General features: G+C 40.9%; 1 protein-coding gene across 2 annotated transcripts in view; it reads right to left on the reverse strand.

The window, feature by feature from the left end:
- AIFM1 (apoptosis inducing factor mitochondria associated 1) overlaps positions 1 to 23,728 on the reverse strand; it is a 38,119-nt gene extending 14,391 nt beyond the window's left edge. The window contains exons 1-8 of one of the 2 annotated variants that reach the window (XM_081115185.1): positions 23,413 to 23,728; positions 16,003 to 16,145; positions 9,912 to 10,011; positions 8,867 to 8,991; positions 8,619 to 8,749; positions 6,841 to 6,931; positions 1,801 to 1,885; positions 851 to 927 (exon numbers count right to left, since the gene is read on the reverse strand). In XM_081115185.1, coding sequence (XP_080971311.1) covers positions 851 to 927; positions 1,801 to 1,885; positions 6,841 to 6,931; positions 8,619 to 8,749; positions 8,867 to 8,991; positions 9,912 to 10,011; positions 16,003 to 16,145; positions 23,413 to 23,518 — 858 coding nt within the window. In that variant the 5' untranslated portion in view covers positions 23,519 to 23,728. Of the gene's footprint in view, positions 1 to 850; positions 928 to 1,800; positions 1,886 to 6,840; positions 6,932 to 8,618; positions 8,750 to 8,866; positions 8,992 to 9,911; positions 10,012 to 14,698; positions 14,830 to 16,002; positions 16,146 to 23,412 lie in introns of both variants that reach the window. The other variant, XM_081115186.1, reaches the window with a different exon arrangement.
- Positions 23,729 to 24,313: the final 585 nt, after the last annotated feature.

The raw sequence follows: 24,313 nt of genomic DNA on the forward strand, positions 1-24,313 counted from the left end.
TGATGTTAAACCACTGAACCACACCATGTGGGCTTGTTAGTGTTCTTTAACTATATATATGTCACACTTCAGAATAGCCCATGTTATTGATGTATATTTTTTTCTCCAGTGTCACACTCAATCTGACAAAAGTGGTTGTCAACTGGGGGCAGTTTTGCCCCTTCACCCCAGGGGACATTTGGCAATGTCTGGAGATACTTTTGGCTGTCACAACTGGGGATGGGGAGGTGCTGCTTTCCGCTAGTGGGTAGAGAGTCCAGGGACATTGATAAACATCCTACAATGCAACGGACAGCACCTCACACCAAATATCAGCCTAAAATGTCAGTAGTGTAAAGGCTGAAAAACCTTATTCTGCCCAGAACTTCAAGGACAGTACAAATCTTTTCAAATATCCATAGGAGTGGCTGGAAATTTTCAGCAGTTTTCATAAAGCAAAGCACAGTGATAAGAAGCAAACCCCCTTGTCTTCTTCACTTAGGTACTCTGAACCTTTCTCTCCAAAGTCTCCACTATTGAACTTGCAATGAAAAATGCCAAGAAGCTCTAAGGAGTTCCAATGACTCAAATGCATCAGGAAAAAAACAACTATGGAAGGGCTGCTGGAAGGAACTATAGCAAGCAATAAAAAAACACCAAATGTATTTTTCTCCTAGGAGCTTAAAACACTTGAGTGAGGTATTTGAGGTGCAGAGAGAGGAAGTGACTTGCTCAAGGCCAAATAACCAATCAGTAGAAGAGCCATAAAGAGAACTCGAATCTCCCAGTTCCTGGGTGGGTACTTGGGGACCACAGGATTATGCTACCTCTTCAAAACTGACACAACGAAAGCACTAAAGCAGACAATTACCTTTCTGAAAAGTGTTGTTCTACTCTTCACCTCTGCTCCAGCCCTATCAATGGCAGACAGAGTTCTTGGAGTGCCTCCTGGAAATAAGAGGAAAACGCTTTAGCCCAACAAGCAGGAGCTAGCCCACACTATCCCCCACAAAGGTGGTGCTGTGATGTGTGTGCTCTTGCTGGTGCCACAGCAGCACAACTGGAAAGGAGGCTTTGTTATTGCAACTCCGCTCACAGCAGGCTTTTATTCATTTCCTTTGAGAAGCAGATTTAAGAGTATCTCTTCAAAGGGCCCCGCCCTCCTCGCAGATGGCCACAAGGCCTAACTTTTTGCTTCCCCTTTCTCCTCCACTAGTTTCTCACCAGATAGCATAGCTACTTTTGTTAAAGCAACTGCTTTGGTCTCCTCTCTTGATTTCTTTTTTAAAATATATTTTTATTGATTTCAGAGAAAAAGGGAGAGAGAAAGATTGAAATGTCAATGATGAGAGAGAATCATTGATCAGCTGCCTCCTGCATGCCCCACACAGGGATCTGGGATCAAGCCAGCCCCAAACCTGGGCATGTGCCCTGACCAGGAACCACAACCTCCTGGTTCAAAGGCTGATGCTCAACCACTGAGCCACGCCAGCTGGGCTCCTCTCTTGATTTCTGATTAGAATGGGCAATGAAGCCAAAGGCTATATCACTTTCAGGGTACAAGGCAGAGTGCAGGGGCTAAGCAGGGAGATAAAAAAAAAAAAGCAATCCTCTTTAATACACGTCCATGCCTTTTGGGGAAGGAACGGCAAAGATAATCTAGAAATGCTGCTGATGTGATGCCAATAGTTAGCTGTAAGATATAGATACCCACTTCAGAGAGTCTGGGTTTTGGTTTTCTTAAGATTAAGTAATACCTTCTATACTAGAACTTGAATGAGCTATATATCAGAGAAGAAAGTCATCTCCAGAAATACTCACCTGTTGCAATCAAGCACTTCTCATAGGTTATTTGAGAGCCATCATTAAGTTTCACCATGTTGCCTCTCACATCTAGATGTACTACCTGGTGCAGACACACAGACACACAAAAAGATATAAAGATAAATTAGCTTTAAAACATTTTTATTGAGATATAATTCACTTAACATAAAGTCACCATTTTAAAGTGGTTTTTAGTATATTCACAAGGCTGTGCAACCATCACCACTATAATTCCAGATCAATTTCATTGCTCCACAAAGGAACCCTGTACCTATCGGCCATCAGGCCCAATGGGAAGAATTAGTTCTTGACCTAAGTTGATCAATCCTTAAGAAACCATTTCTGTATAATCATTGGCACCAGTTTCTGGTACCCAGTTTCTTCAGGTGGCTCTTATTCCCTAACCATCCAACCTTAGAGCAAGTCCCTACAGTCTCAAAGTTCCTGCTCAATTTGTGGAGATGAGAAACCAGGAACAGACTTACTTGTTTGGTGCTTTTGAACCCTGATTTCCTTGTCAACTCTCCTACATCATATTCATTTTTACAGGATGCTTTGTACAACTTCTAACCCTCACTACAACTTAGCTGCTTCACAAGACTGCTCCTTTCTCCCACACTCCTCCCATCACAAGGCTAGGAGGGGTGTTGGCTGCTGCTGCTTCCAAATTTCTGTATTCTCATCCCCCTCTGAGAGACAACTACCTATATCCCTACAAATCAGTTATCCTGCCACCTCCCAGCCATTCCTCCTCATTCACTGAAGACCTGCAAACCTGGCTCATACTTTTCCCAAGTCACATCCAGAATCTTGTTGTTATCTCTTATCCTCTACTTCTACCTCAGATATCCCACTCTTTGGTCACAATTTTCTATCCTTCCAGTTTTCTCTCAGTCCCACTATCATCTATAGTTGCTTTCAATTTTCTCTGCCCAGCAGTCTATTCCATCCCACTGTTCTTTTGCCAGCACCCTTAATTCCCTTGCACCCTATTCCATCTTATGGTGAAACGCTTGAGCTTTGGAGTCATAGAGACTGGGGTTCCAGTCTCTTGCTCTACTCCTTATTAGTGGCAAGACCATTCATTCAAGACATATTTATTAAGCACCTACTATGTGTCAGGCATTGTGCTAAGTGCTGGGGATACAATGGTGAAAAAGATAAGATACCTTCCCTACCTTCAGAGTGTAGCAGCAAAGCAGATAATTTAACAAATACTACAATCAAGTATGAGAAATCAAGTGAGAAATGTTCTGATAAGGGCAGTACAGATCATGCTAGGAACATAAGACAGGTGCACCCAATCAAGCTTTCTGGAGGCAATGACATACAGTGGGGCCTTGACTTATGAGTTTAATTCATTCCGAGACCAAGTTAACTCAAATTACTCTATCAACTCAATGCAAAAAATCGGCCGAGAGACAGCTGGTATCTCAAAAAACTCGTTAGTCAGGACACTCGTAAGTCAAGGCCCCACTGTACACTGAGATCAGATGGATGAGTAGCTTATTTAGCAGTCTTTGATTTGTCCTGGGTAAGCTCCCTCTTCAGTCCCACCCCACTACTCAATCTTCATACTGATCACTCTCACAAAACCACCTGGTGGTATCCTAGTTTATTGCAAAAACAAGTGAAGCCATTATATATGATCTTCCTCAGCTTCCCATAAGTTTCCCACCTCCCAAACCCCAAATAAAAACCTTAGTTCCTTTCTTCCAGCTTCTAGGATGAGGTGTCTTTTCTGCTATCTTTCTGTGCCTTTCCCTCCCAGAACCTTCGCCTATTAGTCACCCACTCATCCCCCTATCTCCCCTGACATCTTGGATCTTCAGCCCATTAACATGCTTAAGTCTGACCCATCCTAAGAGTCTCACTTTTGATTCTAGGTCCTCCTCAAGTTTCTGTCCAATTGCCACCGCTCTTTTCTCATTTAAATCTTTCGAAAGAGTAGTTTATCAACTCTTTCCTAACTTCCCAATGATATCTGTGCCACTAAATCAAATGAGTCATTTCACAATTCTTACCAGATTTCTTTGCTGCAATAACACTGTGGATCACATTCTCCTCCTTGAAACTCTCTCCAACTTCGGTCCCTGTCCTGGTCTCTCCTCATCTTGCCCTTTAACTTATTTCCTAGTCTCCTTAATGGACTCTTCTCCTTAAGCCTGCTTCCTACATGTTGGGATCCCAGGGTTCCATCCCTACCATACTCCTCATACTCCTCCTTTGACTATAGAACTTCTCCATGGGAGACCTCACTCACTTTCATGGTTACAATTTCTACACGTATGTGGATAATTCTTGAATCTCCATCTGAGCCCAGACCCTTCCCCTGAACGTCACAGTCATAGATCCACTCTCACATAACCACCTGGTATTCTAGACTTGTACTTTCTGATCTGTCAGTACCTAGCTGCTTATGTTTCCCTACACCAAACACACTTTTTCATACCCTTGTGCCTTTCCTTATGCTGTTCCGTTTTACTTGAATGCTCTTCACTTCACTCTAATCTTGTGAATACCTCTTCATTCCACAGATTTCCCATTCTATAAGACCTTCTCCTCCAGGAAGCCTTCCCTGAAACCATCACTATACTGGGCACATTTCCCAGTAATTCCCACAATATACTGCACATATATTTCTTTTTTTTATATTCCTCATCCAAGAACATGTTTCCATTGATTTTGAGAGAGAGAGAGAGACTGATTGGTTGCCTCCTGTATGAGCCCTGACTGGGTATCGAACCCGCAACCTTTTGGTGTATGGGATCATGCTCCCACCAACTGAGCCACCTGGCCAGGGCTATTGTGCATCTCTTTCTCATTCTATATATCTTGTTATGATTATCTGTGTATAGTTTTGTCTAATACTGTTAGTCCCTAGAGGGCAAGGGCTTGTGTGTTATTTACACACTAGAGGCCCGGTGCACAAAAATTTGTGCACTTGGGGGGGAGGGGGGTCCCTCAGCCCGGCCTGTGCCCTCTCGCAGTCTGGGACCCCTCGGGAGATAACGACCTGCTGGCTTAGGCCTGCTCCCGGGTGGCAGAGGGCAAGCCCAATCCCTAGGTGCAGCCCCTGGTCGGGCTCAGAGCAGGGCCGATTGGGGAGTTGGGGCGCCGCCCCATCATGCACAGAGCAGGGCAGATTGGGAGGTTGTGATGCCACCCTCAGTCACGCTCAGGGTAGGGCCGATTGGGGGGTTGGGGCACCATCCCCTGTCACACTCAAGGCAGGGTCGATGGGGAGGTTGCGGTGCCACACTGTCATGCACAGAGCAGGGCCAATCAGGGGGTTGGGGCGCTGCCCCCGTCACACACAGAGCAGGGCCCATCAGGGGGTTGGGGCACCACCCTCTATCACCCACAGAGCAGGGCCGATCAGGGGGTTGGGGCACCGCCACTCTCACACTCAGGGCAGGGCCGATGGGGAGGTTATGGCTCTACCCCATCACACACAGAGCAGGGCCTGTGGGGGGGGGGGGTTGGGGCGCCGCACCCTGTCACACACAGAGCAGGGCCGATCAGGGGGTTGGGGCGCCGCCACTCTCACACTCAGGGCAGGGCCGATGGGGAGGTTATGGCTCTACCCCGTCACACACAGAGCAGGGCCCGTGGGGGGGAGGTTGGGGAGCTCCCCCCTATCAGGCACAGAGCAGGGCTGCTCAGGGGGTTGGGGCCCCGCCCCCTGTCACACACAGAGTCGCAGGGCGATCAGGGGGTTTGGGTGCTGCCCCCTGTCACGCTGATCCCGGTGCTGGGAGGCATATTACCCTTTTACTATATAGGGTAGAGGCCTGGTGCATGGGTGGGGCCGGCTGGTTTGCCCTGAAGGGTGTCCTGGATCAGGGTGGGGGTCCCCACTGGGGTGCCTGGCCAGTCTGGGTGAGGGGCTGAGGGCTGTTTTCAGGCTGGGAGTGACTGAAGTTCCCAACCACTCCTTTTTTTCTTTTTTCTTTTTTTTATTCTGGGCCAGCTTTACCTTGAGGCTTGGCTCCAGCTCTTAGGCCTCCACGCGGCTGAAAGTAGGTTTCTGGCCTTTGCTTACAATGCTGCGAATCTGCTGGCTGAAGTCCGGCGGTATTTGTTACAATGTTTCTTAAACTGCCCGCTCAGAGGCCTGCAGCCGCAGGCGGGGAACGTTGGTTTCCCCCAAGGATCCTCCGTCACTGAGGCAAGCAAGCCTCATGTTAGTTTCAAGCTGCCTGGCTGCCGGCCGCCATCTTGGCTGACAGTTAATTTGCATATCTCGCTGATTAGCCAATGAAAAGGGTAGCGGTCGTACGCCAATTACCATGTTTCTCTTTTATTAGTGTAGATAGGGGATACTTAATACATAATGTCTCAATATATACTCATCTTCTCTGCCTAATGTCCCTTTATAGAAGTAGGCCTGTCCCTACCACAAGTCCCTCCACTTGTGCTCTGACCTCATCTATTTTGGGCTTTGCTCCTGATAACCATTCTGTTTCTAGTGGAACACTGCCATTAGTTTACAAATGCACTCTAGTACTTCCCATTAACAAAAGTGAAACATAGCACAACAAAACAAACTCTCCCTGTGCCCCACAAATACCTCTAATAATACTGCTCCCATTACTCATCCACTTACCTTTGTAAAGGCTGACAAATTTTCCATGCTGAAGTTATGCCTGAATTATTTTACTACCGTGAATACACGTTTGCCATTTTCTTATCATCAACAATCCCAAAGAAATGTTAGTGTGGAGAAACAGGAAGAAGAAGGAAGGACAGAGATGCTAATCAGGAGAGGGAACAACTTCAGGGTCATGGTCCTCAATGATTTGAACTTCCTGGGGCAGGTAGGTTGGCATGCTACTCTAGGTTCTGGTGTTTTCCCCAAGAAGAAACACTAAGCATTTAAACTGGCACTATGAATCCTAAAATGACTCAATCCTTCTTTGATAAACTACAATGGCAGGAAAGACAAAAATGGTACTGGGAATACAAGTCACCATACTCACTGCCCACACAGGCATATACATGGAGCCTGGCAATGGAAGCAGCCCACTTGCTCACCTTCTTCCCAGTGAGGACAGCCACACCACCATTCTCAATGTGAGGCAGGTCCTGAGCAGAGACATAGAAAGAAGGCGGCTGGAAATATATGCTGTACAGAGAAATGGGAGAAGATGTTATAAGCACCTGGAACTGCTATCAACTGCCCCCACAAATTTAATAAAATTGTTTCCATCATGAAAAACTTTTAGGAACATTTTCCAATGTAAGTCTCCAGGGCCACCAAAGCTTGGTTGTGACTTACTAGTACATATACAGAGGTATTTTAAATCAGTGGTTTTCAACTAGGGGCAATTTTGCCCCTCCCCTGGGCCATTTGGTAATGTCTGAAGACATTTTTGGCTATAACAGCTTGCGGGGGAGGAATGCTACTAGTATCCAGTGGGAAGAGGCCAGAGATGCTGCTGAACACCCAATAGTCCACAGACCTCCCTTATAACAAAGAATTATTCAACCCCAAATGTCAATAGTACAGAGGCTGAGAAATACTGCTCTGGATTTAGGTTCATTTAAAAATTAGAATAAGAGGAGTGCTCTAGGAACTGGTAGTCACACATTCATCCAACGAGCTGTCCGGATGGCACTGGTTGATGGCCAACTGGTCGATGGTCTAGCTCAGCCGTGGGCAAACTACGGCCCGTGGGCCGGATCCGGCCCGTTTGAAATGAATAAAACTATTGAAAAAAAAGACCGTACCCTTTTATGTAATGATGTTTACTTTGAATTTATACTAGTTCACACAAACACTCCATCCATGCTTTTGTTCCGGCCCTCCGGTCCAGTTTAAGAACCCATTGTGGCCCTCGAGTCAAAAAGTTTGCCCACCCCTGCTCTAGCTCCTATGATTATTTTGCCTCAAACAGTAGATAGTAACTATGAGATATTAATTAGGGATGGCTAAGATAATTGGAAGTATGCATTCTGCTTGAGAAAGGAACATTATTGTGGGGGTGATAGAGGGGGTAGCTTTATAAAATTAACTCCAATATCAAAGGGATCACTAATGAGAAAAAAAATGGGACCCCAGAAAACTGCATGGTACTTGAATCAAGAGATCCAAGCCATCCTTTAAAAGGAAAAGGCTTGGCCCAGCCAACATGATTCAGTAGTTGAGCATTGACCTATAAACCAGGAGGTCATGGTTCGATTCCCAGTTAGGGCACACGCCCAGGTTGCGGGCTTGGTCCCCAGTAGGAGGCAGCCAATCAATAATTCTCTCTCATCATTGATGTTTCTATTTGTCTCCCTCTCTGAAATCAATAAAAATATATTAAAAAATAAATAAAAGGAAAAAGCTTGGGCCTGCATTTCTAAGTCTCTCGTGTAAACATTTTAATAAAGAGATTCTGCTCTACCATGTGCCTCCTCTATCCCCACACTCTGGAATGTTTGCTAGGGTGTCAAAGAAAGTGCCATAAAACAGTGTCTTGTCTTGTGCATTTATGGGACATGCTTAAGGCAAGTGTAAGGAAGTGACAATACAGGCCAAGCTAATCATCCCTGGAGAAGTCTAACATAAAAGTCCTATAAATAGGAGCACTAGTGCTTCAGAGGCCAACATCATACCTTCAATTGTTGGTAGATCTGGTAACAGAATCCAGGACTCCTGCCACTGTAACTTGCTGTCCCTAAGCTGCACCAAGTGCATACCAGAGTGGACTGCAGTGCAGTCATGCCATCCATCCTATGCATTGCACATGTTTCATGCAAAATCCAAACCCACTCCCTGTTTTTAGTTGAAGTTGCTAGTTGGGCCCATTTTACATAAGTGAACACACCTTCTCTCTTTTCCATTCCACTGCCTGAATCGCAGTGTCTTTGTGACATTTGGATCATCTGAAAACCACAGTTCTTTTGAAAGAGGAGGTCGCATATATGGCAGCTCAGGATCTTCAGATACAATCAGTACCTTTTGACACAAAATAATGATACTTATCAGAACCAAGTCATTTAAGAGGCAGATGTACATTGACTAAGTGCTTGCAGACTATACCCTCTGTGACAAACAAAACAATATGTGCCTTACCCTGGCCCCAGGATCCCGAGCCCTGATGGATCTGGCTGCAGCGAAAGCAGCAGTGCCTCCACCAATGAGCAGGAATGGAACATGACTTGGTACCCTGACTTGAGCAGCTGGCTCTCCTTCTGGAGCTGTAGGCAACAGACCAGACAGGGTGAATTTTCTTAAAGTCTCAGATGATTCCTTGCCACTTTAAAACCACCTTGCACTTGTCTCAATCCTTTACATAAAGCGAGCAAAATACTGTATCTACAATTACCTTAATTTCTCAGGATCCTGATTGGACAGGAAAAGCAATTATTCCCTTCATTTCATAAGTAGAAAATACCCAAAAAAAGAAGTGAATGATTTGGCCAATATCATTCATTGATTACTAGTAAGTCTGTCAGAACTAGAGCCGAGCTTAAATATTTAGCAATTTCTAAAACACCCAGGAGGTTAATTGGGGATTATTATACAATGTTCAAGAATAAGGAGGTGTTATTTACAAAAGCAATGTAAGTCGCCCATCCAGGGTTATGGGGCTTATTATAGGATTAAAACATTTCTCTCTGAAAAAAAGCAAGCCAGTTGTGTGTAATAGAAGTGCTGGCTAGGGCTACATGCTTTAGAAAAACAAAAACATCTTTAACAACTCAAAACTCCAAAAACTCAAGAAACAAAATAGACCTAAAATAATTTCCACATTGAAAAAAGGCCTTTCTCTCTTTTCCAATAATCTTCCTCTCCAAGCTTGCCTTTTTAATATAAAGCTTGCCTTTTAAGAGTCTAATATAAAGAAAAACAACCCCCCCCTCAAAAAAACAAGGGGAAAAAACACACACACATACACAAAAAGAAAAACAACCAATCATGATCCCCACTAACTTTCTTCTCAAACATAAATTCCAGTCAAATACTTTAACAAATCGCTGTCAGGTGTGGGGTAATACCATAGATTCTGGAAGCTTACAATCTCTCAGCATCATCGTGTCAACAAGATAACTACAAAGCATAGTACCAAACTGTTTACAACTTTCCCTTCATATATTGAGCCTCAAATCATACGTACCAGATAATGCAGCCCTCTTCTGTTTCTCTTCTGGTGTCAGCCCTAATCCTGAAATTCTTTCATTATATCTTTTTTGGTCACTTTTTATAAGCTTGTAGGCCTGTAGATCCAAACACGGAGAAAATTTATTTCATAACAGAACTAGCTCATACCATCAGCAGTTTCATTATTTTCCAATTAAATGAGAAGCTTTTGTCTACCTGAGGTAAGTTCTTCTATGTGAAAGTCACTAAGGCAAATTTATTTTCTTAAGAAATAAAAAATATTGAGTGTGTACAAACTTGGTGTGGAAAGAATACAGGTTAAGCAGATGAAAATTTTCCAGTTTCAAATTTCCTCAGGGTCTATCTATATGAAGAATTTTCCTCCGACTGCATTTAATTCTGAAGGTATGAAGAAATAAGAAAAACATTTTATAGAAGAATAAAGTGTTAGCAAGGACTGAACTTTATAAAAGGGATTTTGGACTATGCTGGATACTAGCTGTGAAACCAATCTACATGGTCCAGAGTAGGTAGCCAGGACACATGTTTCCCTGGTAGGTGTCCTGAGTTTTGTCCCTGAAACATGACCGCAATATCCTAGTCTGATAGAGTAACTAATCTTTCCCTCAATGGTTTATTCTTTCATGACACTCAGATATTCATTAAGGGTCACTTTGCTTAAATACCAGTAGTTATTTCAAATATACTATTTTCTCTATGTTTTCAAATTGAAGAAGGGTACTTTAGCATTATGACTAGCTGTTTTTTACATACAGCATCAGAACTTATTGGAAAAAAACCAATTTAAAAAGCAGTAGGCAAGAATGACTTGTTTTTAATTAGAACACTTTTTGCTCTTTTGTACCCCACAGGGTCAACAAGACAGGAATTTAAATGATGCTATGTCAATTGGAATCCCAGATTATTAATTAATTGGAGGAGAAAGTATAGGAAATCAGAGGAAGTATAATAAAACATGTTTTAAGAATATTTCTATGAGCCCTTACAGAGCAGCTCATTAGGCACCGTGCTATAATAAAGAACCTGGCCCCTGAGACCTCAACATTTATCAGCCTGGAAACGTCGAACATATAAGGACGGATTAAAAAACTAAGTACTGTATGTTAAAAGGCAATTGTTATACCTTGAATTTTCTACTAAGTTCATAAAAATGAATTCAGCTAACATTAATTAAGAAAGTTTATTTTTACAAATATATTTTTATTGATTTCAGAGAGGAAGGCAGAGGGAGAGACAGAAACATCAATGACGAGAGAAAATCATTGATTGGCTGCCTCCTGCACACTCCCTACCAGGGATTGAGCCCACAACTCGGAATCCAACTGTGACCTCTTGTTCATAGGCCAGGCTAGAAAGTGTTGTTGTTGTTTTTTTAAATTTTGGCATCAGATACTATATATATATATAAATATATACATATATATATATATATATATATACATACATATATATATATATATATATATATCTCCAGTATGTACCCATACTCTAAATATACACACATATATCTATATGTATGTGTGTGTGTGTGTGTATACATATACATTTGTTTTAAGAAAGAGACTTTTACCTAAAAGATGGCTTAAGCTGGTCAACATCAGTGAACAGAGAAATAAGCTGGGGTTATGTTCACATTCAGAGGGATATCCAAAAATAGGCTAGGCCCTCTCACACCTCCTAATAATGTCACACATGAGAGGAAGAACAGACCAAGAAATATCTTGAGGCTTAGTGGGGAAAGGACAAGAATGAGGTTTGTCATATATTTATAACCATATTTATCTATATACTTAGCTTTTAAGTAAAATGTTCTGATATAAAAACAAGTCTGCAGACATACTAAATAAAAATTTACCTTTCCTCCAAGTGTTTCTATATTCTCAGTTTGAACAGATTTCTAAGTAGTGATATGAATACATGTAAGGTTAAGAAAAACTACAAATTTATGAAAAATATTAGTGGAGCCCGGGCGGAGGGTTAATTGGTTAAGAGTGTTGGTCCTTTGACCAAATGGTCTCAGGTTCGATTCCCAGTCAAGAGCACGTACCTCAGTTGCAAGTTCCCCAATGTGTTCGGGAGGCAACCAATCGATGTGTCGCTCTCACGTCGATGTTTCTCTCTTTCTCTCTCTACCCTCCTTTCCACTCTCTCTAGCAATCAATGGAAAAAATATCCTCCAGTGAGAATTTAAAAAGAAAAAGAAAAATATTAGTGGAAACAACTCATGAAAGCAGATGAATATGGTGGCATTTAGACAACTTAAAGGAATCTGAAAGGAAACAGGCCATTTTCTCAGAGGGAACATGATCCTATCAGTTGAACAATGGCATGGGGCCCAAATACTAAATCTCATTAAGTATTCTAAAGGCCACTTGACTTTGCTCACTGACAAATAACAGGACTAAGATTAGGGGATTTGCCTGTGGTCCTAGAGAAAGTCACTGAGAGGGAGGAATGCTCACATACACAAGGATTAGGAGTTTCTGTTTGTGATCTAAATTGAAGTGTTCAAATCAGTGTTTTTCAAACTGAGGTTAAAGCCCATTAATGGGCTGTAAAATCAATTTAGTACGTTATGACCAACATGAAAAAAACAAACAAACAAACACAAATAGAAGAGAATAGAAACTATTGAAGTATATTACAACTAGTAAGTATTATTTCAAAATTCTCGGTTTTCCATATTTATAGTTATATAACCATTACAAGATAAAATTTATTTCTTCTTGTGGATTGTGGAAAAAAAAAAAGCCACTGGTTTAAAGTATAGACCCCTGACAAACATTTCAGAAAACTTGTTCTTAGTGCTGCTCCCTTATTTTGGGAGGGTGGAGAGTGTGTGTGTGTGTGCGGGGGCAGGGGGGGGAGGTAAAGGGCTCCACAATCAGGAATTATAGTATCTACACTTAAATTAGGAACACGTTGTCATATGAGAAACATTATGAACACTGTTATGGACAGAATATTTGTATCCCTCTCAACTTCATATGTTGAAGCCCTAACTTCCCATGTGATGGTATTTGGGGAGGTGATAAAGGTTAAATGAAGTCATAAGGCTGGGACCCTAATCCTATAGGGCTGGTGAAAGGGAAGAGAGAGCTCACATTCTCTCTTCTCCATGTGAGGATGTAAGAGGGGGCCATCTGCAAGCCAGGAGAGCACTGTCTGAACCTGACCATGCTGGCACCCTGATCTTGGACTTTCACCATCCAGATTGTGAGAGAATAAAATTCTCTTTTAAAAAATATATTTTTATTGATTTTAGAGAGGAGGGGAGAGGGAAATATAGAAACATCAATGATGAGAGAGAATCACTGACTGAATGCCTCCTGCACACCCCCTACTGGGTATTGAGCCTGCAACCCTGGCATGTGCCCTGACTGGGAATCAGGAATCAAATGGTGACCTCCTGGTTCATAGGTAGACGCTCAGCCACTGAGCCATGCTGGTTGGGTGAGAATAAATTTCTGTTATTTAAGCTACAAAGTCTGTGGTACTTCGTTATGGCAGTCAGTGTAGACTAATGCAAACACTAAGCAACTTATAGCCATATGTCATCAAGTCTGAACTCTGATTTTAAGTTAACAATTCTCTTTAGACTAATATCAATTTCAGAGAAAAAAATCTAAGCCACCTCAGGTCACATTTTAAATGATTTAAAACCTAATATAAAACTCTATAAACTAAAAAAACCCAAAACAAACAAACAAAAACACACAAAACAAAACTCTACGAACTAGAAAATGGCTATAGGTAGACAAAAGCTTATCATTTAACCTGAAACCATTAGAATATGGTAACTTTATTATTACCAGTGTTGGATAAACACAGAGGGCAATGAGGCATTTAACTGAATGGCTTAAGAGGCACTGGTGCTTCATAGATGTTTCTAAGGCAGGAGAAAGCAACAGTGACTGGCCCGATCTTGTGGCCTGGGGTCAAGAGATTTGCCTGGCCAGCTCTGTGGAGGCCATCCAACTCTGGTACAGCAACATAAAAGAGGTTTAATAGGTTTAAATTTTACAAACATAGATGCAAACACTTTAAATCTATTTTTGAATGAATGGAATGGAACTGACAGGAAAAGTTGAGAGAACTGTGGAATGGGAAAGTTCAGACTCAGAGGGTGGTATCTCAATTATAAATGAGAGGCACTTAAGAAAGAAATCTACAGGAATATATTAGCTTATACCACTTCAGCCACTAGTTTGACCAAATTAGAAATTACAAAAGGGACACTGCCAAATGAATTTACTTTCAAATAGAAGCTGGAGTGAATGGGGAGGATTTCTCTGGCTTTTTGGACTTCCTCAGAAGCATTTGGTAAAATGCCTTTTATCAATACAAGTAGGGTTAATTGATTGTTTGGCAAATTTTACCTAAAATAATTCAAAATGGATGCTGTTCGTGTTATCTTTACTTGCTTAGTTGATGTTTACTCTTTGAGTCTGTCTTGGTTAGGTATGCAGCACTAAAGCACAATATAATTTAGCATCATAAAAATAATTGCAATATGAAATTAGCAAAAATTTTAAAAGAAAGGGTTGGTGATGAGTATTTATAATACTCATTAAATGTATGGCTTTGGATATATATGGTAGGACTTCAACAGTTTGAAGAATGAGATTTGAGGACTCCCTAGTGGCTGACAATGTCCCTTTAATAAAGACCTAGAAAGCACATGCTGTGAAAACTTCATTGTATTCTAATAGATCATGTCCTCATTAGTGCCGTGGACTCACCCACCCTACCCCAAGATGTATTTTAGTGTAAGCATCTTACATAATAAACTCCTGCCCCAGTGACTGTTGCTCCTACAATTAAGAAGTATACTAGTCTGCTGCCATCTTTCCCAGAAGCACCTGCGGACGCTAGTGATCTAGAAGGGGATCCTAGGTGATGACACTGCACAACTGTAGGTAAAGATAAGGCCAAGAAAGAAACAAAAGGAAATAGAAAATGAACTAAGTATTAATGAAGAAACATTCAACACAAAGGCGGGGACGCAGTTTTGGTTACCCTGTGCTAAAAAAGAAAAAAATGCTGCTCCAGGATCGGAGGAGAATGCCTATTTCCTCCAAGTCTGTTATCTGACAGAGCTCACCTACTCTTCACTCTAATTTGACTCACAACTGGCAAGAGCTACCTACTTGTGCATTTGGAAGTCAGGTCAGGGAATGACAAGCTAGATAAATTCAAATAATTTTCTCGTCTCTTTTTTTAACCTAGTGATCAAGAAGCAAGCTAAGTTCACTGTCTTACCAATGTAGAAAGAACTAAAATTGTAATGGCGTCCAACCATTTGCTCTCAGTAAGTAAAACAAACAGCTTCCTTCAATCAAGGTTGTTACTAGGTGTTATCTAAGTTGGTTCCCTCAACTTTATATGATTCAACTGACATGCTTAGTCACAGTAAACCCTGCCAAGTTAAAAAAAAAAAAGTACACCATAATTCCTCGGTGACCAATTACGCTGATCAGAGTTCATTCAAGGAGATGGAATTGTGCTATAATTATGTAGCAATGAAAACCGTATTTCTCACCTCACACAAACTCCATTCTAAAATTGGAGATACTAGGACTAATTCTATAATTTAGTCTTCGGTGATATTCAGGAATAGTTTTCCTATGAGGAACGCTTACTATTTGAATTGTAGGCTGTTTTTGTTTTTAATGTCTATCCCAAGCTGAGGAAAAATAAAACATTTGACAAATGGGTCAAAATCAAATATTGTGCTAAGGAGCTGCAATGAATTTTGTCTTTATTCACAGGTTAGTGTGTCACATCCAAGAGCAAAGGTACAATTTTTTGGTACTTGGTCAAACCTAAGAAAACACAGTGGCTTTCAAGTAAATAAAAAGACAAGTGAAAAGAGCAAGGATAATCAACATGAGATTAAATTTCAGTCATTCCCAAATTGGCCCTCATAGGATATTAGACAGTAGGCACGTTAAAGAAGGCTTACTGGAAATTTTTTCAAAAGGAGAAAGGGCGATTAGTTGCAAAAGTTGTAAAGCAGAGTACTACTGAGGCTATTAATGGGAACTGTTTGGCAGCTTCTTTACACAAGCTGCTTTTCTACTTACATATGCACCAGCACCTATTGTTGATAAGCCCACAAAAAGGACTAACACAGAATTATCGATTTTGCCCCCTGATGCACCAGAGCTAGCCATTTGTCTTGTAATCCGGAGTTCTAGAGGAACATGCCATCGCTGGAACAAGTTGCCTAAGGAACACAATTTATTAAGACACACACACATAAAAATAAAATAGTTAATACATGTTTATGACTAAATGTCAATGCATTGTACAAGTCAGGACTTACTGCCCACTGGCTGCGTGACGTTGACTGTTCAATGACCAAGAAAAAAACCCACCAAAATTGTACACAAATACGACAGGTATCAGAATGCACACTCTTAAAGTGGTTAGAGCTTTTAAGAATGCTGTCCAGGGAGAAAATTTACAGTCTCCAGAAAAGATAATGAAAAACATATGGACAATTCATCAAATACTTCCCTCGTTACTTCTTCACCATAAATAAAGTAAACACAGAGAGTTGACTGAATACATATAAAAAGTTAACTACAGGCTACCTGGAGCATTATAACAACCACTTAAGAGAAATCTAAACAGCTGCTTCAAGCCTTGCACAAAATAAAACCCTGCGACACAATCTAACCAAGACACAGCTCAGTTTTTGCATGAAAGGTTATATGTCTTGGAAAACAGAAATGTTAAAGCTCAGAAGAAAATCAGAAAAAAAAATTAAATGAATTTATCTCCCCCAAAGAACTGAAGAATTTTGGGCTACGAAGTATTTTTTAGAATGACAAAATTTAAAACATCCACCAATTACTTGTTTCTTAGTCCTCTGAAATAATACCAAGTTTATGCTGATGTAAAACTCTGTGCAGCTATGGAATGACCTGGTGATCAATACAACGTTCACACACTGAAATGTAAGAATATGGTACATTTCTTCCTCCATTAGGATGCTGGCATTTTCAGATGAAGAAGGTCTCAGAACCTTCTATGCTTATGATATTCCTTGTATTAACTATTAATCTAGATTAGGGATTCACATACTTTCTCTGTAAAGGACCAGATAGTATATATATTTTCAGCTTTGCGGCCTATACGGTGTCTGCTGCAACTATTCAATTCTGCTGATGTTGAACAAAAGCAGCCACAGACAATATATAAATGAATGGGTGTGACTATGTCCCAATAAAACTTAATTAATGGACACTCAGATGTGAATTTTAAATCATTTCCACGTGTCCTTAAATAGTCTATTTAACATTTTTCTTTAGCCATTGAAAAAAATATTAAAAAACCATCTTAGCTCAAGGGGTTGTACAAAAGCATCCATGTTTGGTCTGTGGGCTGTAGTTTGCCATCCTAATCTAGAATAGTGATTCTAAAACTTGCATCAGAATCCCATGTAGGGTTTGTTAAAACACAGGTGGAGAGACCCAACCCCACAGTTTCTGTCTCAGGTGATGTTGCAGGTCTGCACTTTAATACCATTGGTCTAGAGCAGTGATGGCGAACCTATAACAACGCGTGTCAGAGGTGACACGCGAACTCATTTTTTTGGTTGATTTTTCTTTGTTAAATGGCATTTCAATATATAAAATACATATCAAAAATATAAATCTTTGTTTTACTGTGGTTTCAAAGATAAAAAATGTCTATATGTGACATGGCACCAGAGTTAAGTTAGGGTTTTTCAAAATGCTGACACGCCGAGCTCAAAAGGTTCACCATCACTGGTCTAGAGGCAGGTAGATATGTTCCTGATCTGACCAGGCTTTAAAAGACAAACAGGCCAAAACCGGTTTGGCTCAGTGGATAGAGCGTAGGCCTGCAGATTGAAGGGTCCCAGGTTCGATTCGGGTCAAGGGCATGTACCTGGGTTGCGGGCACATCCCCAGGGGGAGATGTGCAGGAGGCAGTGGATCAGTGTTTCTCTCTCATCAATGTTTCTAGCTCTCTATCTCGCTCCCTTCCTCCCTGTAAAAGTTCAATATATATATAAAGACAAACAGGATGGGCACTGGTAGTAGCATTCCATATGTACTTACAGAGATCAGAAATAGGGAGCTTTCCCCTTTCCTTTCACAGTGTAAGGACACTGCACTCTCTTACCTGAAATCCTTGGGAACATGTGCAATCCAGAACTTTAGAAAAATGTTTTCAGTTCTAAGAGTAAAGGTCCAGAGTCTCTTATCTATAATTCAGAAATCAAAATAGACTAAAAATCAAGTTTTTATAACTCACTGGCTAGTAAAACCTGATGTGAGAGTCTCCTTGGAACCTTTTGTTTATCCCACTCAGTATGATTGGTCATAGAAACATAAATATGTGTGTCTGTGGGTTGCTGAGTGCTACTATATGGTATATGCACTATATACTTAAGACCAAACAATTCTTTGGGGGAGATAAATTCACGCAATTTTTTTCTGATTTTCTTCTGAACTTTAACATTTCTGTTTTCCAAGACATATTACCTTTCATGCAAGACTGAGCTGTGTCTTGGTTAGATTGTGTGGCAGGGTTTTATTTTGTGCAAGGTTTGAGGTAGCTGTTTATTTATTTTCTTACCTGCTTTAGAATCCTTCATTGCCATGTGAAACAAAATGGTTTATATTGGGAAAGAACAAATAATGAAAATAAATCATGTGCAAGAGTGGAGAAACTTATCTCAATCTGAGTAAGCTTTTGATTTTCAGAAGTCCATGAGAATGATGAAACATAAGTAGAAACTGACAACTCTCATAGTTTAGCAAATGAAACTGGGTAGAAAAAGTTTCACATAGTTAAGTTTAACTCAATGAAGTAAAGTTTAGTTCAGTTTCAATGAGTTTTGTCCCTCACCCCACCCCAAGTTTGGTTGCTGAAAATTTTTTTAAGTTCCATTGATTCCTCTAGATTAGAAGATCCTAAATTCAGAAATGATAACTTTATTTTAATATAATAGTAATGTGTTTATTCTGGTTTTGTTTGCTTTTCACAAACTGATAAAACTAAGAGTGTAGACTTAGGAATGTTCAGCAGTTTTTGCTTCAATATGCCCCCAAAAAGGACATTTATAAGTAAACTAATTTTTAAAAAAGTAAATTGGTTAACATTTAAACTACTGCTTGAAAAAACAAACTACTGCTGGAAAAGAAATGCAATATACACTATTATCATTAACAAACCAATTTTTTACATACCTACAAAGTGACTTTAATTTTGTAAAAGGTGATAAGTATTGTATGGTGTTGATATTTCCCACCATTTTTCTTTTACCTACAAAATTACTCCTACACTTCTCCCTACCCCCAGTGCTTCAAAACTTTAGGAAATTTTATATCATGACTGAAACATGCCTTTTCACTTGTCTTACTGATGTGGGAAAGCCAAATTAATCCTTGATTTCTCATTATTGCACCAATCTACTTGTTTTAGATTTTCTTCAGTCAGACCACAAATACAGAGGTAGTACTTTCTTTCTCAAACTTAGGATTCAATTATTTTATTTGATACATTTATATATTATAATATGATTGACATTGTAGTGATAGTTAACGCCTCTATCATATCACATTATAATTTTCTTTTGCTGGTTGAAATAATTAAGATCTAGTCTCTTAGCTAGCCTGATAATTATAATATTATACTATTGTCTATATTCATCATATTGTGCCAAGGATTCACTTCCTGAATAAATGTTACACAGAGCAACAGTTCCTAACAGATTGTAGGTTTGTTCAATAAATATTGGTTGAATTAATGAAGGAACAAACTAGAAATTCTTCCCAATTTTAGTGATAAGAAATAAACATTTTGAAGAATTCTTTGCAAAGAAGTTTTAGCCAGATCTTATTTACTTCAGGTTGCTTAATAATAAGTCAGTAACCTCAAAATCACAGACTAGCATTAGAACACTACCTAAATCACCACTGAGTTCATTTCTGTAGATTTCAAAATCTCCTGTTTATCCATACTCCTGGAAGGCCTTTTCCAGAAATACATCCACACGATTGAGGCACCTAGGAATCTCAAATAAAGAGGTCTATATGATCTTGAATCTTATCTTTGAATGTCAAAGAAAGCTGATTTTTCTCTGACATGAATAAAACACAAGCAGGACAAGCTAGGTGATCTATTCATTGTAGCTAGGCACTTCTTCATAAGGAACCCAACAACTATTTACCTTGATCAACAACAACTAGTTACCTTGATCAACCTCTGTATTTTTTTCTTTAGCATCAACCTTTGATGGAATTTTAGAAGAATCAGAATAGCTATAGTAGAGTGTGAACCACTCTGAAGAAAGGTCACAGGAACAATGATTCAGATGACAAAAAGAAAGGAAGAAAGAAAGAAAATTTAACTGTTCTGCAAAGTTAAGCCCTTTAAAGTACTAGAGTTCAATCACTGAGAACTTACCACATGCCAGAGAATGTACAAAATGCTGAGGACAAAAAATAAATAGGACATGATCCTTGTCCTTGGGGAGTGCATAGTGTAGGAGGAGAGAATGACTCTATTCTATCAGAAAACGGGCTTGATACAAATCATAGGAGACTCAAGGTCACTCAGTCTATTTTATTAATCCTTAGGTCAGTGGAAAAGAAGGAAAAGAATCATTATCCATTCAAAATAGTATTTCCCAAATTTGCCTGATCATATTAATTACATCAAGGAGTTTATTAAAATATAAATTCCCAGGCCTCTCTCCTGGAGATTCTCATTCAGTAGGGTTGGGTTCCATCCTCCCCTCAATTTATATGACCATGCAACTTTGGAAGGATCATACTGTAACTGGAGCAATTCCCTTAAATGTTAGAAAATATAATATATTAACTGGTTGCAGAAAAGGCTGACTTGCCATAGATTTTCTTCTGGAAAGCTTTGCCTCAGCAGAAAGAGTGGGAAAAGGCTCATCTTCTAGGCTTCAAAAGAAAGTATCATTTGGCAGTGTCCAGGAAGTCTGGTTCCTTACACACAAGGAGTTCATTTCCTTTTTATTTATTTTATTTTTTATTTTTAGAGAGAGAGAAACATTGATGTCAGAAACATCAATCAGTTGACTCCCATATGTGCCACGGCAGGGGACTGAACCCGCAATCTGGGGATGTGCCTGACCAGGAATGGAATCGGCCACACTTTGGTGCATAGGATGAAGACACTCAACCAACTGAGCCACACCAGCGAGGGCCCAATTTCCTTTTTAAGGAGGTGAGAAGGATTCTGAGTAGAGGGAAATGTTCAAACATTTGACCCCTCCGGTCAAGGATCTGCGATCAGTTTGATCACATGGGCAGCACAATGTTTGTCGACCAAATAAAAATACTACAGAACAGAAAATATCCATTTCCTAACCGATCTGCTCCTCCTTGGTGCCGAATGCAGACATACTGGTAAAGTGGTGACTATTAATTACCTTCAATCATTTTTGGAAAGAAGCAGAACACCCAAAATAAAGTAAATAAATGGTACCAATTACGGTTTTAAGGGGAAAGAAAAGGCAACACAAAATGAAAGTGAACCTGACAATGGTGACAGATGTGGAGGTAGATTTAAAGTTTGCTAACATCCTGGCAACGAACTGAAGGGGAAGAAGGTAAAAAAGGAGGAGGAAAATGGCATATAAACAAACAATGCCTCTTCCCCCCCCCCCCACCTATGCAAAAACATATGGCAGATACAACTATGTGAAAAAGACATCAGATTAAAAGCAATTTGTAATGAAGCCACAAAGCATGGTAAATTCATAAAATGACAGTCATTTCTTTTTGAAATTGTAACCTCAGCCCCATCTATTTCTAAAGGCATATGATGTTATATTCTGGTGCTTGGCCAAAAGACAAAGAATAAGTGTATCCAAAGAGATGGATGGATATGTCAAGACGTCAGAATATATTCTACAGCAGAGTACCTTCATACAAAGTTATTCAATGGGGAAAAAGACATTTTGAGTCTGTAATTTTTCAGTACTAGCTCTAATATCACCAACCAGCTTCAAATGTCTAGTAAATCAATATAACTTTGGAAATCCATATTTAATTGCTGAAAACTTTTGGTCAGACTTCAGAATGCTGGTAAATGTTTGAGTTTTAGGCAAAATAAGTGCACAAAGTTTGAAAGGCCAATGTGGATGAAAAGCTTCAGCTTACCAAAATTTCTGTGCAGCGTGCATAGAGCAACCTCATTTCATTGCACAAACCCATACATACATACAGATGACATCATAGACAGGGTATTAGTTTAAAAGCCAAGGTAGAGGTTTTTTAAGTTCCATGGGCAATATGTCTTAGGACATATCTCAGATACACACCCATCAGGAAATATTTTCTTGAGGCATAGCAACTGGAAAAACTTTTCAAATGCACCTTTCCAAATATAATAATATAAGAGAAGCATTTTCCACTTTTTATTTTTAAATCACCCAGAAGGTGGTTGCATGTTGGAAAGGTCTCAAAGGATAACTTCTGACATTGCAAATGTGAGTGTCCTCAACGGTCATTCAAAAACCATTGATTTAAAAATAAATAAACCCACACCTCCTACAGGTGGATAATTCTTTACCTCCATGAAATTGTGCTGATTGAAAATGAGCAGGCACAAGACATGCTCAGATAAATTCAGAGATATCTGAAGCACAATGGGCTAAAGAGCAGTGTGGAGTTGAAGCAAGGGTTTAGGGCCCTAGAGACTGGCAAACTATCCTTTGCTCTACCTATTAATTAAGTACATGACCTTGGGCAAGAAAATTTCACCTCTCCGTGCCTCGGTTTATTATCTATAAAATGAATGGGTTGAACTTTACCACAGAATCCCTTCCAGCTCTAAAATTTGATGAAACAACTTCATGGAAAGCAAACACTATGCGTTCTACAAACTCTTTCTTGGAAGCATTAAAGACCACCAAGAATTACACTGACCAGACACCTCAAATTAATTATGGGTCAACTCTCCTGGTGTCTGGAGCACACCTCACTCCCTCTTTACTTGCAATGCACTGTTTGTGTTTCACAGGCCACTCAAATCTACGGATCTCATCTGGGGTTTGGAAGGTAGAGCAGGTAATATCCTGATTTACAGAAGGAACTAAGGCCTGGGGCTTAAATGTTCTGTTTAAAGTCTCACAGTCGTAAATGACAAAGTCTACTTAACCTCATTGTCTAAAAAAGTGGACAAGGGGTGGCCCGGAGGTGGTATTGGATAACACTGAACATCCAGCTATTCTGTTATAATTGAACAGCAAATCCTCCCAGGAAAAGGCCTCGAGCCAACTACTGGGTTCAATTCCCTTGAAGGTCAGGTGCGCACAGCTTGCAAAACTAATGGATCCCGCCAACTTGGAATTCAGGCGACTGTGAGCGTGTTAAGTTTATCCGGGTGTGGGGGCGGGAAGAGCAGCGAGGCTTTGGGAGCCTAAGCAGCCCAGGCCCTTGGTCTAAGGAGGTGGGGGTTGCCCGGTATGGGTCAGTCACCTGGAAGTCGGTTCCTTTGCCTCGGGCCTCGGACGCACACAGTCCGCACCAAGGGCGCCAGCTTCTGCTTCAAAGCACCCGCGGCCAGGCTTCCACACCGGTACATTTCGGCAGCCGCTCCTCGGGACCTCCTCCTTCCTTTCTTCTCACGCACTGACCGGTCAAACACCCTGGGCCCCGGCCCACTCCCCCCCCCTCTCCGCTTCACGCACACGCACTCCACGCAGGCTCCTCCTTACAGCTCCGGGTGGGCATTGGACAGTTCCGCAGGCTTGCTAGAGCCGGGGAAGGGGAAGTGCTACCGGAGACCTACTGCGCAGGCCTAGTACTCAGCGCTGCATTGTGATTGGCCCACACGGGGAGAAGGTTTGCGCATGCGCCTACTTTCTCCCAAGCTTGCAAAGTCCGCGCTGGACTTGCTGTAAGTTTCCACGGATTGGGAGCAGTGAGTTCAGCTGATCGAGTTCAGAAAGCCGTCCAAGCTGAGACCCGTGGGGCCGCTTGGCCTGGCTTTTGTGGCCCGTGCTGCCGCTGTGTTGTTGGAGGAAAATGATAACAGCACCTCATAAAGCATGGCCCCAGCACTGAATTTTGTTCTTTTGTTTTAGACCACAAGCTACTGGAATCCTTCCGGATTCTCTGGCTTGACTCCACTTCCAGTCTTAACACATAGGTCCGAGCTGGGTCTCCCGGTTTCCCAGTTTTAGATTGATCTTTTACAACTTGCTGGCACTTTCCCACCCAACCTCTGCTTCTAGGGCAAGTATTCATTCCGCTCTCTCTTGCCCCATATCGCTTTTATATTGTGCAATTCTAATTCCTAGATGCTGTATCGGGTGCTGCGGATAGTCTCCTGCCAATCTTCCGTGCTTGAGAGCAGGATGCTGGCAAAGCGTTCATG

The sequence above is a fragment of the Myotis nattereri genome (assembly GCF_964212035.1).
Source record: "Myotis nattereri genome assembly, chromosome: X".
NCBI lineage: Eukaryota > Metazoa > Chordata > Mammalia > Chiroptera > Vespertilionidae > Myotis > Myotis nattereri.